The sequence below is a fragment of the Nestor notabilis genome, unplaced genomic scaffold (assembly GCF_000696875.1).
Source record: "Nestor notabilis isolate BGI_N333 unplaced genomic scaffold, ASM69687v1 scaffold1215, whole genome shotgun sequence".
Classification (NCBI taxonomy): Eukaryota; Metazoa; Chordata; class Aves; order Psittaciformes; family Psittacidae; genus Nestor; species Nestor notabilis.
In genome coordinates, this window is record NW_009930454.1 from 129,816 (window position 1) to 146,642 (window position 16,827).

Below are 16,827 nucleotides of genomic sequence, written 5' to 3' on the forward strand. Positions count from 1 at the left end.
AGCAATATCATACAATGGAAGAGTGATTTCCAAAGAGGATGTCTAAGGCAGTAGCTAGATGAATAAAGATAATTTGGCTTTCAGTCAGTTCCCAAGGAAGGACCGTTGTTCATCTTGAAAGATTTTTACTTAAAAAATTTGGAAAACACTGTAATAAGCCATCAGTACAAAATGTGAAAGATTGAGGACAGACCAAGAACACTGAAGACATTAATAAAGAAACAGTAGAGAGAAATGACAGAATTACAAGTAATAGTCAGTCTAAACTGCTCACACAACACGATTATAAAATCAGACCTGCTAGTCATCTGGGTTGCCATATATGATCAGCAGCTTGGAAAACCAGAGCAGGCCCATCTTTTGCAATTAAGAATATATGGGTTTCCTACGGGTTTTTGTTTTAAAGTCAAGATTTCCTTGAACAAAAATGCAGTTATTTAAATGTTCTCAAAGAAAAAGTGATTTAGAGCTGTGAATGTTCATGTCATCAGCCTGTCAGTAACTCACTGACCTGGGATACTAGACTGGTTTGCCAAAATACGTATGTACGTATGTGTGCATGTGCAGAAAAAATACTAGGAAAAGAGAAAGTAATTCTCCACTTTTCATTATTTCTATAAAACATAGACCCCTTCAGTATTTTTACATGAATGTGTTGTAACTGGCTGCAACTTGCAAACTGCAGGGGTCTCTCTCCTCCGTGGCCCAGTGCTCACCAGAGACATGAGGTGTAAGCCAGTACACAGCCGAGTGGTTGTAAAAACTGCCAATTTCATCAGGCTTTGCTTCAGCCCCAGAAAAGAATAGGAGCCTGAGAAATACAAGGTAGAAACAGCAGGCTGAAAACCCCTAAATTCTGAGAGATTTATTTTATCCTTTAGCATTTTGTGACTGAAAACCTGCGGAGTAAAGGTGAGTTTGTATGACTAGAATGGTATATAGGGATCTCCATGGGTGAAACTTTGTGTCCCACAAGCAACCAGGGTTTTCACAAAGAGTCCGTTCACAGGCAAAGTGTCAAACATGTTAAACTGATTTTCTACAAAAGGCCAATGGATTATTACTATAAGCTCTTGATAACTCGGTGAGAAACACAAACAGTTTCTCTGCTCCGAAACACTTTATTTACAGGATTACTATTAAGAAGTAATCCAAACACCTAAACCAATAGAAACAAAATAATAAAAAAAATATCATCCTTGCCACCAATTGTCTTGAATTCGTTCTTACAGTTGTAAGGCAGAAGTAATGCTGTTACCTGATGGTGGAGGTACCTGGCACACATGACAGGGGAAAGGCATTGGGTTAGGCAGCAGTTGGGAGTGTGCTGGGGACTGGGGTTCATTTTGGGCAGGGAATTGGATGTGTGGTGTGCTTGCAAGCTACAGTACTGCACAGTAACCCCTCTGCCCTTAGCTCATGCCCCTGCAGCAGCTCACTAACCAACTCCATGGAGTGCCCCTCTAACATGTCAGAGCAAAGAGCAGTCTCTACACAATCCTGGAAGTTCACGAACCACAGACCTTGGGGAAAGCAAGGCAAGAGCTGTTTGTATACATCTGATGTCCAGTGCATGACATCTGATAGATCTGCTATGACTTATCTTCATCACTACCCTGTAAGTAACCAGACATACTGCAGTGTGGGCTGCCATCCCAAAAGCCACTGGTCTTTCACCAGGGAGAAACAAGACAAAACATAACTTGCTGCAACAGCAGAATAATTGCATTTTTTCAAATTAGTTTCACTTTGCTGTGCAGACTTGTGCAGCTGGGGCTCATTTACAGCAGCAATCTCTTCCTCATTTTTACCCTTCAGTCCGTTGCCTCCTGGAGCCAGGCAGTGTGAGATCTGGCACTACCAAACCCCCTCACAAGGGAAACCCCAGTCATTTCACTGAACACTTCGTTTTCTGCTTAGAGAGCAAGAAAGGTTAAAAAGCTGCCTGGGCACTGATGAGAAAATAAAACCAAGTATCAAGAAAAAACAGCAAAGAGAAAGTCAAGGGAGTAGCAAACAGGATGGGTGACAGACAGAAGAGGTCAGGAGACAGAAAATTAGATCCTCTTCCTTGGCATGCCAGGGCCTTACCACATGCCAGCTCCCTGCCCAGGGCAAATAAGAACACTAGGAGTGTTCCATCGGTAAACAAGGAGACAGAGAAAGCAAGGAAAAAGGAAATGTCATCTTAACCATAACTGAGCAGAAATTTTTATTCCAACTGGCTGTACTAACAGTAATAACAACTTCTCAACTCCCCATGTTCCAATCAAAACTGAATGGTGCTTTCTGCAATACACAGGGCAACTTCCTTTCCAGAAGTCATTACAGTTTTATAGAGCGGCACCTTTGCACTCTACCACAAAGCAATCTGTTAACAAACATTAGGAACAGCAGGGATGGAGCAATGGGAGACTCTCAAATCAAGTATTCATTGATTTCATTTAGATGATTATACTGTACAGAACAACCAAAAGGATTTAGAGTTAATCTTCCCCTGATGGCTTGTGGTACATGAGCAGGGCCCTGGGTGGTCCAGACGCTTTGGATTCTGTTGCTGGCTCTTCCATGGCCTCGTGTAACCTCTGAGATACCATCTCTCCTGGCCAGCCTCCATGTGGTACGCACTACAAAATGTAGATACTAGTGACCTACCTCACAGGGAAGGGAGAAATAGAACACCTTAATATTATCACATAAGAGTAACCACCACAGTTAAGTGATCTCTACCACTATTATGTTTGCAGGCCCCATAGGAAATTCACTGCTATTGTTGCTGTGGTTTTGCTGTTCTTTTATCCCTGATGAAAGCCAGAAGAAGACAAAATGACTTGCTAATATTTCAATGACCTTCATTTCCATTTGTATTCCTTGTAATTTCTTTTGCAGGCAAAGCTCATTTGCAAAGAAGTAAAATGCATGTGTAGAGAAAGTTCAGGTCAGATAAAGTGTGTTGCAACAAAACAAAATTAATTCCAGGGGAGTGACTGTGGAACACCTCTGCAGGCTTTATGTAAACTGTCATGGCCAGCTGTGCCTATGGGAGCCAAACCAGCTCAGTGCATACACTGGTCACATTTGGGTTTATTCATCTACACTGACAATAATAAATATAGGATGTGGACAACAGTATGCAATCCAGAGTGTTCCAAGAGGATGACTGCTTTTGTAGACTGCCTTCTATGATTACTGTAAGCAAAATTTTGGAGAGTACAGGATGGAAGGAAATAAGGAGATGATGGAAACGTCAGACATGATTAGGGGAACATAACAAGAAAGTTCAATGGAAAAGGAAGAAAGAGAGAGCAGAGTAACTGCAGCTAATCTTCTGAACATATAAGGAAGAAGATCCCAGCCACATGCAACTTCTACAAAAGGCAGATAAAACACTGAGTCCAAAATAAGACCTTACTGGCATGGCCACCAACATTGTACAGACCCAGGCTGAGAAAGACCAAAACCAGCAACAGACAACCAGCAAGCACATGGATCCCAAATCTGCACAGCATCCCCCTCTAAATGCCATACACTTCATATACATACAAAACATATAGATAAACCTGAGATAAGAGAACTCTGGATGGCACACCCTTTTCAGGAACTATTAGAATCCTCTTGCTATCAAGCACTTTACTTTCTAGGTTTCTCTTGTTATTCAGAATACTGTTTCTCTGCAAAATAGCCATCTACTGCTGTCTATTATGTGGCCTTTAAACAAAAGGAAGGCTAGCACAAACAAAAGGAGGAACTGCTTACGACTCTTTATTTTGGGTGCAATGTGGTGAGGGAAACCACAGTTTTAAGTCTTTAGAAGACACTGACTGGCAGTCAACCTGCCTTCCTCTGGCACCAAGAGCAGAGCAGAAAGTAACTCATGGGTTGACACTTCCAGAATGGGCTCATCCTCTTCTCCAGTGTCTACCTAAACTATACAGAAACCAGTTCAGTCTCTGACTTGCACTGCTGGCTCCTTCCTCATGTTTTCCCACCCTTAAGTCTCATCTTGTAAACTTGCAGAATAATGCCACAGTGCCTTTTGCACACTGACCCCTTTAGCTGGATGTAGTTCAACCCAATGTATGATATATATATAACCATCAGCTCTGCTACAGCTTGGAAGATGGCCACTGTACATACACTGCACTTGTAGAGGCTGGGATAAACCACTTATCAATTTTCAGTGAAGTACATTAAAGAGGCTTAAGTCCTCAGTTGCATCTTGGTATCATGGCTCAGCCTCCATAATTCAAGCATTTGAGTGTGGCCATTATGTGGTCCTCTCAGTTGTCACAGCAACAGCAAAGTAAAAAGTCTGTTTCTAGCCAATCCTTGTTAGCATCCCACCTCTTCAGCAGGTATTTCCACAAGACACAAAAACCATTACATGGTCATTCAGGTTCAAAACCATATGAGACTAAAGTAACAAGTAAACAGCTGAAGCTGCAATCTGTTAAATTCACAAAAGACATGCATTTCCTAATCTCTGCAGGGGTCTGGTGTACGTACTTTCTGGGGTACAAAACAGGACAGTTACTGAGTATGGAGATGGACAGGAACTTAGAGATGTCTCCCTTCAAATAACTACAGCGGTGAGATTTTGCATTTTTTTCAATCATGCTGTTGAATGTTTGCTGTTGAACGTTTGCCTCACTCTCCAATTAGCAGAGCAAAATGTGTCTAAAAATTCATTTAGAGGCGTAGAAACAGAGAGAAGAGAAAGTAAAATGCTGAGTCACTCTTTCCAACTCTGTATTCTGGCTACTGTCCTCAGGAGTGCACTTTCACCTGGCTCTTATGAAGTTACAGTTCCCAGTGGGAGAGCAAAAGGGTAAAAATTTCATCTCTCTCCTCATTGGACATTCACAAATAATGCTGCTCCACCTAACCAGCTAGCAGCTAAACGGTGCTCTACAGACAGACTCATAGAAGGAAAAGGCTGGAAAGATCAAGTTCATTTGAGGCTACCACAGATCACCATTCATAAAACCAATTCTGAAAATCCCTGCCCATACCTAAGAGCAGAGGAATAATTTCTTTAACCCCAGGTTGATTAGATGCTTATCCATGTGCAGGTCTGAAGGTGTTTCACTCCTGTAAAACTACTGGTAGTCCTAAGTAACTGAGCACCTCACTTTTAGTGTAGAAAAGCATAATCAGCCATTAAAACTGAATTTCACAGCTGGACAACTTAATCGGTAACTCTTAAAGGTGCCTCAGAAAAAGTGCAAGGTGTGTTAAATAAGTAAAATAATGAGGATGGCAACTGAGGTAGCTCTGCCTACTTGTAGATCACAAATTCAGATCTTTTCTATTCTGGAAATTCCTATGATGACTGAGATACCTAATTAAATTATGACATCAGAGGAGATGAGAGTTAAAACTGAACAATTGTGAGGAACCGACATATTTTGACATTTTGTTTAATGCTCTTTATTTTTGTTAACCTGTAATTACTTTATTGACTACTGAAGCATTGAGGACGATAAAAAGGTATGTCTTTGTTAGAGAAGATGTCCCACAGGATTTTAATTAAGGTGTAGGATTTCACAATGCAGATATCAGAGGCCTATTAGAACTGCTCTGATAATATTAAGTAAGACCAGACTTCACTTTCGTGGTATTTCCAAGGTTACCCTCACTTCCCCTCAAAACAAACAAACAAAACAAGTTCCTCCTAGCTCAGAGAAAAATGTTTTAGTTGTGCTTTAGATATAAGGAAAAGAGCACTTTGGGTCATTGGAAGGTCACCTCCAGTGGAAAAGCCCCAGCTCTGACTCCAGAGCAAGCCTTCACCTACAGTAGATTATTACATCTCAACACTTGGTGTAATTCATCTTTCTTAATAAGTGGAGTTCACTGCAATCTGAACGAAGTTAAATGGCTATATTACATACATTTCTGAGCAGACAATATATATGCACTGCAATTGAGGGCAACTGAAATTGCAGTCTCCTTTGAAGGCTGACTTTGTAAAGATAGCACTATGTGTTCCATATTTATTGTCTCTCAGTGGCTTTTATATTGAGTTTACTCAGTCTACAAGCAAAATGATTTTTCATTCTACTTCTTGCTCCTCTATGTAATTTCAATCAAAAAGCTTTAAGTCAAGCTGTCCTTTTTTTCGCCCATATATCATCACTCTTAATGAAGACCGTGTATGCCAAAGACAAGGAAGGAGCTGTAGGGTAAGAGTGTGGTTTGAGAGTAACAGGTCAAGTTCTCTGCTAGTATAAATCAGTATTGCTTGCCTACTTTCAGGGGAGACATTCCCATGTAGACCAGCTGAGGATATGGCAAAATGAAGACCCATTCTTAAAGTGGGAAGCTAAGTAACTGCCCTGCTGGGGCAGAACCAAAGGAGAACTAAAGTAATTCTCAGCTTATGCTGCTTCAAATAGGAAGAACAAGGTAGTATGTTTATTACTAATACAGGACTGCAAATAGAGCCTGAGAGCAAAGAATATCTTAAGCACTATGTCATTGTCCCGCAGCCAATTTTCAGAGTAAAACCACTGACTAATGTGAAGATTTCACAATGCAGACATTTGATGAAGAAAGGATATTTCTTCTCATGTAACATTTGGGGCCTGACACCAATACAACATATTTCCCAATGACAAAAAAATCTTGTAAACCACAAAACACAAGGACACAGGATTACAGAAGTTAAAGATAGAAAAAGAAATCCACAAAGCAGAAATGTTAAGGCCACCTGCACAGTAGTGAAATGCACAGTCGCTACAGCCAAACAGGATATATCCCTCATTAATATTACATATAATAAAACACACACATATGTTTAAGGTATACTTGATCTTACCCTGGAGAAGTAGAACCACAAAAATTAAAATAATCTAAAACCTTTGTGTTCAGCCTACAGTAAAAAGCTCTTGTCTGAATCCTAGCACCTATTAACAGCCTAAGTCAACAGGATATCAGAGGGAAAACAGAGGTTCCATGTAGATCCCTATCGAAGTCATGACAGGATTCTGAGGTGAATGCTTCCAAGGAGAAAGGGAGAAAATAGAAAACGCTGAAGGACAAGTTGCCAAGGTTTTAGCCTGAGACCTAACAATGAAGCACAAGTTGCCAAGGTTTTAACCTGAGACCCAAGAGCAGCCACAGACATTTGTTTAATCTTTCAGGTGCTCATTAGTGTTGAGCCCTTGTGGCAGCCTCCATACAGTCTATACTGTAGCTGGCTGAACATAGAGTTATATACCATCCTAATGAGCCGCAAGGAGGGTGATGTGCGTCATTGGCTTCTGTTTCAATCCTGGCAATCTAAGCGTAAAAGCCTTGCAACAGCTTCTGATTCTGCTGACATTTAATTAGCCGGTGTCATTTTGATGCCATAGCCTGTCTCATCAGGATGATAACTACAAAACAACATGTGGAGCATAAAAGTTCTATGAGAAGTTTCAGGTCTGGCAGCAAAGGATATGAGTCCCCTGACAGTCACTGTTCGTGGGACTGGTCCCCATTAGCCCTTTGTTTCGGCACTGCTATGAGTGAGAGCTTCTCGGCTAAGGAGGGAGAAACAAAAAAAAAACCCCAAACAACCCAAAACTGCAAACCTCAGCATGGCCTTACAAAAAAAAAAATTACACCCTTTAGCTTAAAAAATTCTACCCATCCTGCAGATTGAGAGCATCCTCACTGCAGAAACTCACAGCTATTCATCCTGAAGGACAGGCTTATCCTAAAGGATAGACTCTACCATTTTCCAGCCTCAAAAGTTAGTCTTATTTAAGTATGTTTATTTAAGTATTTAAGTTAGTCCTGTTTATTCTTCTCCATTTGCTATCAGGTACTTGGGAAGACAATCTTCAATAATACCTGCCAATTGCTCCTTGCTCACATCAGCTGCAAAATTTGAAAATGGTCATTGCTACACAAAATGTGACAGATCTATATTTTCACTCAATATATCCAGTGATTCTGGTACATCCATTACACCAGACAAGCTCAAACATTTTTGTATTTTGATCTTTTTTCCAAAATCCTATTCTTATACACTGAGGACATTGCTTTTTTAGAGTGTACCAGTCGGAGATTTGTGAAAAATTCAAATGAACCAAGCCATTTTGTTCACGGAACAGAATCAACTCAAAATCTTTGACAGTAGAACCTTGGCACAACCTCATGTTTTGTAAAGACAGACTCTTACAGGACTAATGGGCTACAGCTCTGTTTTTGAGCCAAACATCTACCTGTGGCAAAGGATGGGCAAAAAGAGATCAGCAAGCTTAAAAATTCACTGAACTAGTGTGGTTCCCAGATTTCAGCTCTTCTGGAGGATCCCTGCTGGAGCTGAAAGCTGCTTCCTAACTCTTCCAGAGCAAAAGGCTCTGAGGAACTCAAGGCTGCCACAAGGACAGAAAGATCTCTTTTAGGCTAATGTTGTGAGCCAGTAATGGCTATACCACCATCAAGGTGTTCTTGCAAGACTTTTCTACTTCGCTTCTGTCCATCTCTTTTCCATGGTATAACCATGATGTTACCATTTCAGGCAGTTAACATCCACTGCAGACTACTTGGGGTTGTAATTGGTTCTACCCATTCCCTATTCTAAATAGCCTTCCAAGTATTTCTTTTCTGTGTCTTACAGAAGGTGCTTATCAGTGCGCAGTAGTAAGTAACTAATTTCTGCCTTCTTCATCAACACTCCTTTTTCAATGGTCAAATTTCACCCCAAATTTACCCCTGACCATTATCATAATTGCATGCAAAATACTGTTTTGTCTGCCTGGGACAACCCAGCCAGTTCAGAAAGCTTTGGGTTCTCATACTAAAGGACAAGTTACATGCAGTGATCTTCTGTCACATCTGGAGACACACATTCACAGTGTTACTTCTCATGATCCCCATACACTAAAACATGGAAAACCTGCACCCAACATTTTAAGCAAGGCTTTTCCATAGAATCCTTTACCCTGACTTGAATTACATGCAATAATTCACGTTTACTTTATAGTGCATGTCTTAATAGATGTATTTTATTTTATGCACACACACAAAAACCCAAAAGAAAAGATGGACCAAGGTCTAAGTTTCTCCGTCTAAATGTTAAAATACAGCCAAGTGAGGAAAAGCCAGAAGCTGCTCCAAGCTGAACACCGAAAATAACTACCCACAAAAAACCTTAAACCTTACAATACCTCCCTCACACACATTGCACACACTTGTATCTATTATCTTATGAAATCTCTTCTTGCCTTAACAATCCATAATATTAGCAGCACAGGAAAGTTTATTTGAAAAATATACATTAGCATGATCTCTTTAAAAGATTCTTGGAGTACTACTGTGCTCAGTGATTATGCACTTCTCAACTGTAATACCCACTAAATGCCAATTTTCCTCATTAGCAAAGTAGCTGGGATCGAGTGAGCATATGAGGAAACCCAGTGCAGCAGTTAAAGCAAAGTACTGGGCACCTAGCAGGCTGTATTCACTTCCCATAACAGCTAATGACTTCCTGTCTATACCTACTTCTGGCTTGGTGTCTTTACCTGTAATACTGTATCATACCAACCTACTTTAAGAGAGGGGAAACAAAATGAACAAAAGCTTTTAACTGGTCCAAAATCCTATAAAAGGGAAGACGAATTCATTAAAAATTTCTGAAACTGCTATTATTATTGTGATTTATTTATTCTGCTGTTGCTTATAAGAGTCTAATAACCACAGAGATTCATGTGGAAAATAACAGTGGTCCCAGCCCTTGCTGTACGCAAACCTAATGAATATATACCATGATGTGCTATACAGAAACTCACAGAAACAAAAGCCTTTGTGCTTCTTAGAATTGTACATATTAGGCTAGCTAGATATTTTAAAACTGACTTAGTTTCTCCTTAACAAATGTGTCATACCCAAGTCTCATTATCAAAACAGTCCTATTTCAAATATTGAAACCAGCAACTTTTAAAAAACAGCCTGTAGTGTACCCCTACTCCCAAACTACAAATCCATGCCATCACTTATTACCATTATACTCGCCTAGTTAGCAAATGCTCTTCCTCTGTATGCACTAATAAGCAATACACTGGATGAAGTAAACATGGCAATAAGACATCAGTTTGATAAAGCTTGCTAATTTTTATAAAGAAATCTTGATTCTGCTATTAAAGTACTAACAAATATATAAGGCTGAATAACTTATTTTGCTCAGCCCATTTAAAATTTATACCAGAGAGGAAGTAGTATAACTTGCTCATGATGTCCAATTGCTACGGTATGCGTACTAGTACCTGCAGCAAGAACCTTACAATTCACAGCAATTCCTACCTCTTTTCCCTTGGTTTATTTTAAGAGTTTATAAATGGAAGAACACTTCCAACTGTGTTAGTCTATCAGAAGATAGCCTAGTTCAAGCTTGTGCTTGTTTATGCTTTATACCTGCAGTGTTAACTGCTTCACCTTGTGGGGTGGAGGAAATGATTTTTCATTAAGTCTTGGTGCCACCAGGAAATTATATAAATATAACTAGGTTTGGTACTCCATTGCAGTTTAAATAAGCTTTTAGCTTAAGCTCATTAAAAAAACCAAACCAAACCCTTCTACTTACCTGGAGGTTACAATGGTATTGTGGAGTTCCAAGACCTATGCTCCCTCTCCAGCAAAGAATTTAAGTGTACACTTAAAACTGAGCATTTGAGCAAACATTTTGCTAGCATGAGAGCACAGAAGACACATCATGAAAGGGGTGACCGAGTAGGTCAGTACCCCTATACTCCTGCAACAGCTTTGGGAACCAGATCGAGGAAGTCACAAGACACTTAAAATTTTGTTACAGTATTACCATTTGCTTCCCTACTCCCTGCCTACTCACATCCTTCCAGATCAAGGACAGGTCTACACACTTCTGCAGGCAGAGGAAAGTGTGCAAGCTGACTGGAAGCTATGCGCAGTTATTTCAGATTCTTCTGCACTTCATGAATAAAGCCCCTGCTGGAAGGTACAGTATATTAGCTTGGGCTTCATGCCTGATTTAGACAGCTTGCACGTAGCTGAAAAACACAGGGAAACACTCCAAAGTATTTTCTGTTAACAGAAACACATAAGGATGCTGGGGAGGGACTCTGTTAGAGACTGTAGTGGTAGGACAAGGGGTAATGGGTTCACACTTAAACAGGGGAAGTTTAGGTTAGATATAAGGAAGAAGTTCTTCACAGTGAGGGTGGTGAGGCACTGGAATGGGTTGCCCAAGGAAGTTGTGAATGCTCCAACCCTGGAGGTGTTCAAGACCAGATTGGACAGGGCCTTGGGTGACATAGTTTAGTGTGTGGTGTCCCTGCTCATGGCAGGGGGGTTGGAACTAGATGAGCTTAAGGTCCTTTCCAACCCTAACTATTCTATGATTCTATGCATACATGCAAACTACAGGAGCCCGTGGTTATAAACAGTGCTTTATCTTATTTCACAGTAAATGTAAAGGAGTCATGAACCTCACAGAAATACTACTGACTCCAAGAAAGCTTTTTTTTAGTTTACAAACTACTGAAATACTTTGTTATAACTAACAGGTAACAAGGTCAAGCAGAGGCTTTCTTTTGCCTTTTACGAATTCTTTTTCGGGGGGGGGGGGGGGAAATTTAAAATTGTGTTTGTCCTACATAATGCTTTTGCACATAAGAAGTGAGTATGAAACTTTTTTGTGCTACTATGTCAACAAGTTTTCTAATCACTAGAGACGAAATCTTCTTGTGGACAGCCTTCCTGACTCCGCAAATTAGTGTAGTCTTCTTTGACACCATCTTTTAAAATGACAGCAATAAAAATGCCACACCAATTTATTTTGGCTGAGGCTTGAAAAGAGGAGGTATAAGAGCTGATGGAACTATCCATAACACATCACTGTCATTCACCTGAGACTGCTGTAAGAAATTAGCGATGTCAAGTTCAAGGCTTGGCTCTCAGCACGACATTTGAACAAGACAAAGAAAACAGAATCTCAACCATGGATTTTCAAGAGAATTGTGAACACTATATCTTGCAATAATAGGATGTGACCTCAAGCACCAGTTTGCGTCACTCCTCCACAAGTGGCTGTACAAGAGCTGTGTCTGGAAGGAGTCCCTACCCCAAAGCCAGGCTGCAGAGTCGGGGTACAGCTCACAGTAGTTCCTCATGGATAAGTCAGTTCTGCTTTCTCTCAGTGGTGCTCCCTTCTCCTCTCTGCTCACAATACATTGAATGGGAAAAGTGAGGAGCAGCAGTGTCCAGACAGCCTGGAGTCAGTGCAGGGGAAGCAGCACAGCTCTGGTGCGTGGCAGGCTGGAGGAAGATGAAGAAATAAAGGAAAGAAAAGAGAGGACAGAGAAACATGTGGAAGAGGCATGGTAACTGTCATGTGGCTTATTTAACAGTGTTTTACTATTATGTCCCAGGCTCTGTGCCCACACACTTCCAAAACGTGTGTGTGATGCACAAGTATGCACGCGCAATTGCATACATGCTCCTGCATATACATTTGGAGTAGAGATTGGGAGGTTGTAAGGGAGATTTAGTAACAGAAATCTCAGCCTTGCTTGTGACATATTTATAACTTTCCATGCACTGTGGGTCAATCATTTACAAGAATGTCTTTTGCTTCTGGTAAAATCAACCACAGGAAGGGCAAGGAAGGATGTAGTGGTGGCAAAATGCAGAACCCATCATCACCCTGAAGAGTGCAACGACAAAAACTGAAAGTCTGAGCTCCCCAAAATAAACTGTCTCTGTTTGAGGGCTGTAACAGCAAAAAGAGGAACTTTTGGTCTTGATTCTGCTATTACAGAGGGACCAAAAAGCTGTAACTCAAGCAAGTGGTCACAAGCAAGTGCCAGGAAAGTGACTGAAGAGCCACACTGGTTGTAAAAAAAAATAAGTGAGATGAACCATGAAACTGTAAGGAGCACAGTAAAGAAATACTATGTATATCAGGTCAGCTAAGCTAAGAGGAAGGCACAGGCGCCAAAAAGCCACTTTGACACAGCAAAGCATAAGTGGGTGTTTAATGGGTGGAGCCAGCAACAGAACCCAGCAACAATGGCCTTACAGAGGAGGGACCACGCTTGTATCCTGCCCATCCCAGGGAGAGTGAAAGGGCACACATGGAAAGAGTTTGGTGTCAAAGATCAGCAGTTCTATGCCAAGAATCATAGCTTTTCATTAGCAGAGAAGAGAGCAAGGCCCCAAATTGCCTGCCCTTCCATTGCTTTGTTTTGACATGGGGCTTGACATGGGTGCAAAGCTACGGTAAACACACGTACTGTGTTACAGAAATGAAAGAAAAGGAAAACAGTTCTTTTTTTTTTTTTTGTAAAAAGATGGATATTTTTACAAAATACAGAGCCAATCACGCAATTTAATTCTACAGAACAGGAAGGAGCTCAGTAAATTGCTGTAAAAATATCCATCCTTATGCAACCAAAATGCCCACTATGGACCAGGCATTAGAAATAGCTGTGAAATGGCACCATGGACCTCCCCAGCACCCTGATTATGTATCTAGGGACAGAGCTTAATCTCAGCTAGCAAGTGTACCCCTGGTAGTGACCTCTTTTGCAAAATGACCCGAGCAGTCACTTCGTACATAGCTTTAGGCCTATATTCTACTCCCTAAAACTTATTTTCTTTCGTCACAAACCCTGTTATATAATTTAATGCAAACTGCAGATAAAAGAGATAAAATAGCAGCATTTTGATTTGTCAGGCATTTGAACTTTCATTATAAACATTCATACAAGGAGTAAAGAGTCATACAAGAAAGGAGCTACAGATGCTTTCTAAAAATACTATCACCTTCAGTGGGTATCTTATGTACAGTCCTACATAAAGCACAAAAGTAGAACATGGTCAGGTACGCCAAAAACATAGTAACAAGACTTACTTATTTAAATGTGCTGCAAGCACACGATTGTAACTCAGTAGCTGGTTTTGCATTCCTTGATTGAAAGAAACATTGCATAATACTAGTGTAACTATAGACTACTTTCTTTTCTTTTTCCATTGAGTATCCAATGCCTAACAACACTTAATAAGCATAATGAATATAGAACACTCCCTATCCCCTTCTGGTTATTTCTTCTTAGTAAAAACATTTTTATTAAATTTGGCCCTTATATGAAACACCAAATGAAAAATCAAATCATTTATGATATAATCAAGAAATATTTGGTCTTTATTTTTTTTTAATGAAAAAAAATCTTTTCAATACTCATAAGATAAACTATTTTTGATACCAACCGCTCTGAAGAATTGATAACCCACTAAATAAAAACCTTCAGTGTACATTCTGCCTTTACCAGTAGAGAAGCAAAAGTGATCAGAAAAAGCTTGAGGGCCCCACAATGTAACTCAAAAGGAGAAAACAGTAAAAAGGCCCAGTTTTTCTTATTGAATAACTAATATATCTGAAATAATAGGAATCTCCTCAATGCAAGTTCACTTGGTGTAGCAACTGAAGCTACTATTTAAAATACACCAATAATGGTAATGTGATTTAGGCTTTGATTGATATAAATAAGCTGTTAATGTCAAAAGAAGACAAAGCTAAGTGGACATTAACTGTCTTGCTATGTTGTTATTTCACACAAAACCGAGCCTACCAAATCCTGCAGAGTGCCTATGCATACAGGGAGACTGCTCACTTTTCCTACTCTCAGCAACTTGCCAAGTAAAGTCATGTTGTGCACTAACATGAGCCAGAAATCACAAGAGGGAAAACTCTTTTGATCAGGCAGGTTTTGTGTGTGACAGTGTGCTCCCTGCCCTGCTCTACCCCCCTCCTTAACCTGACCTTTATTTCCCATAACCCTGCTCAAGTGATAATCACCAGAGGCGGTCACAGTGGATACATCTGGTCATGATGGCTGCATCCAGCTCAAAGTGGATTTGGAGGAGACAGATAACAACACAACAGCAGAGGGCTAATTCAAGCAATGCACCCACCTAACCATAGTGCTGGTCAAGGTCCGAATCAAGCCAAGTTTGGAAGAAACTTAACAGCTGTAGTTGGTATGCAAATATGACTAAGCCAATTATTTTACTCCATAAATAGTGGACAGCCATGGGCTTCTTGAGCTTTCATGCATGGCAGAGGGCTGCACACCAGGATCTTCCCTTGAGCAGGGACATCTCTCAAGGTTACTCCTCCAGGTTGAGAAATACCTTGACACAATAGATTCTTGTTAAGTGATTAATAGCATGGAAAACTTTGAAATCTTAGCTAAATGATATGAAGGATTGATTGTGCACATATAATTCTTCAGACATAAACCACTGACCAAGCCTGGGACTGATTCTGGATCCAGTTGCACCTAAACTCCCCTCTGAGAGGTAGTTTCAAATGCAACATGGGTCCTTTCTGAACATTGTGACTCAATGGAAGAGTCTCCCTGACAGTTTTGTCTGACCTTGTCCTCTATGCAGTAAACAGTCAAGCGCACCGTGCCATTGAATCTTGTTAAACCACTGTCACATTTACTATTAAACTTTGTTAAATTGCTCTTTTATATCAAGAAACATATGACTACTCTCTTATGAGTAAGGTGCATCACTCCATCCACAACAGTGTGAAGTTTAATCATGTAACACTTTTCTGGAAGCAGTCACAACAAATAAGACATACCTGATGTGCCAAAATATAGATATTATGGCCAACATCTTTTGGGGAGATGCCATCATCTCCATTCTCCTCCTCATGGTCACATTCAAGGCCTTGGTTATAAGCATTCTTCATCACATCCACCTGTAATACAAAGCCAGCCAGGAAGAGATGAAATAAATGCCGTTCTTGGGGAAAAAGCACACTGTGTTTGAACACACATGCTTTGTTCAAATCAAGCCTGGTTAGATGCCCTGCAGTTCTGTGAGAAGAGCAAGCAGTCTATGAAACACTTTCTGAATAAAGACAAGCTTGAAGTATTTATGAAGCTCCAAACTGCTCCATTTCTCATCAGTAAAACTACGATCATGAGAAAGGAACAGGAATGCTGAGCCTTTTAAGCAGGTATTTTCACAAACGCTTTTAAAGACAGAACTACATACAGTGTTGTACAGCACTTAGAGTGCAGCCATGATCTCCCTCTGGCTAAAGCAGGCCGACACATCACCCAGCATTCTCTACACAGCTTAGCAGAAATAAAAAAAAAACCAACCAACTAAACCAAAAAGGAAAAGAAGACACAGGTCTGGGCCGGGTGCTGGGGAAATGCCAAAATATTCAAAAGCCTCTTACAGGACCAGTGGGGGGAAATCCTCCATTCCCCACTCAGGGCCTGATCCTGCAATTGTACCTTAGGGATGGCCTTATCATGCTGCCATGCCACCTTAGCGATAATGCTCCAAAACAACCAGGCCACTGGGCTCTGCCAAAGGGCAGAGCTGATGCCCACAGATCTCCCCACCATACAGTTTTTTCTGTCACTGCTGTTGCCGTTGCAATTGGATTGACCATTCTTCAGATTTCCAACCTATTTAAAACTCCTGGAGACCTACAGAAGCATCACGGCTGTTCCCAAATACAACTGTTTGTAACTCTCTTTGTTCATACAAAATACACACATTATATATACTACATGTCTCCACACACATTTCTGTTAGCACTGTTTCACAAACTGTACAAGCTTAATTTGCCAGCCCCTGACAAAGTGTACTTGAAGACAGTCTACCAGAGTATGATAATTCAGTTAGGAAACAATTACAGAAAAGTGCTTGGAACAGATAAAAATAATGAAGTCGTAAAGACTGAAATCATGTGTGCTTGATCCTTTTAAAGGACTTTTTGTGAATTGTTACTATCCTGATACATTGTGTCACCATATGCTGCCAACACTT

The 16,827-nt window shown here is 40.5% G+C and overlaps 1 protein-coding gene across 1 annotated transcript in view; it reads right to left on the reverse strand.

The window, feature by feature from the left end:
* The window catches only part of ITPR2 (inositol 1,4,5-trisphosphate receptor, type 2), a 101,441-nt gene that overhangs the window by 49,913 nt on the left and 34,701 nt on the right, over positions 1-16,827 (reverse strand). Inside the window, exon 10 of the mRNA XM_010015393.1 lies at positions 15,620-15,739. Coding sequence (XP_010013695.1) covers positions 15,620-15,739 — 120 coding nt within the window. The remainder of the gene's footprint in view (positions 1-15,619; positions 15,740-16,827) is intronic.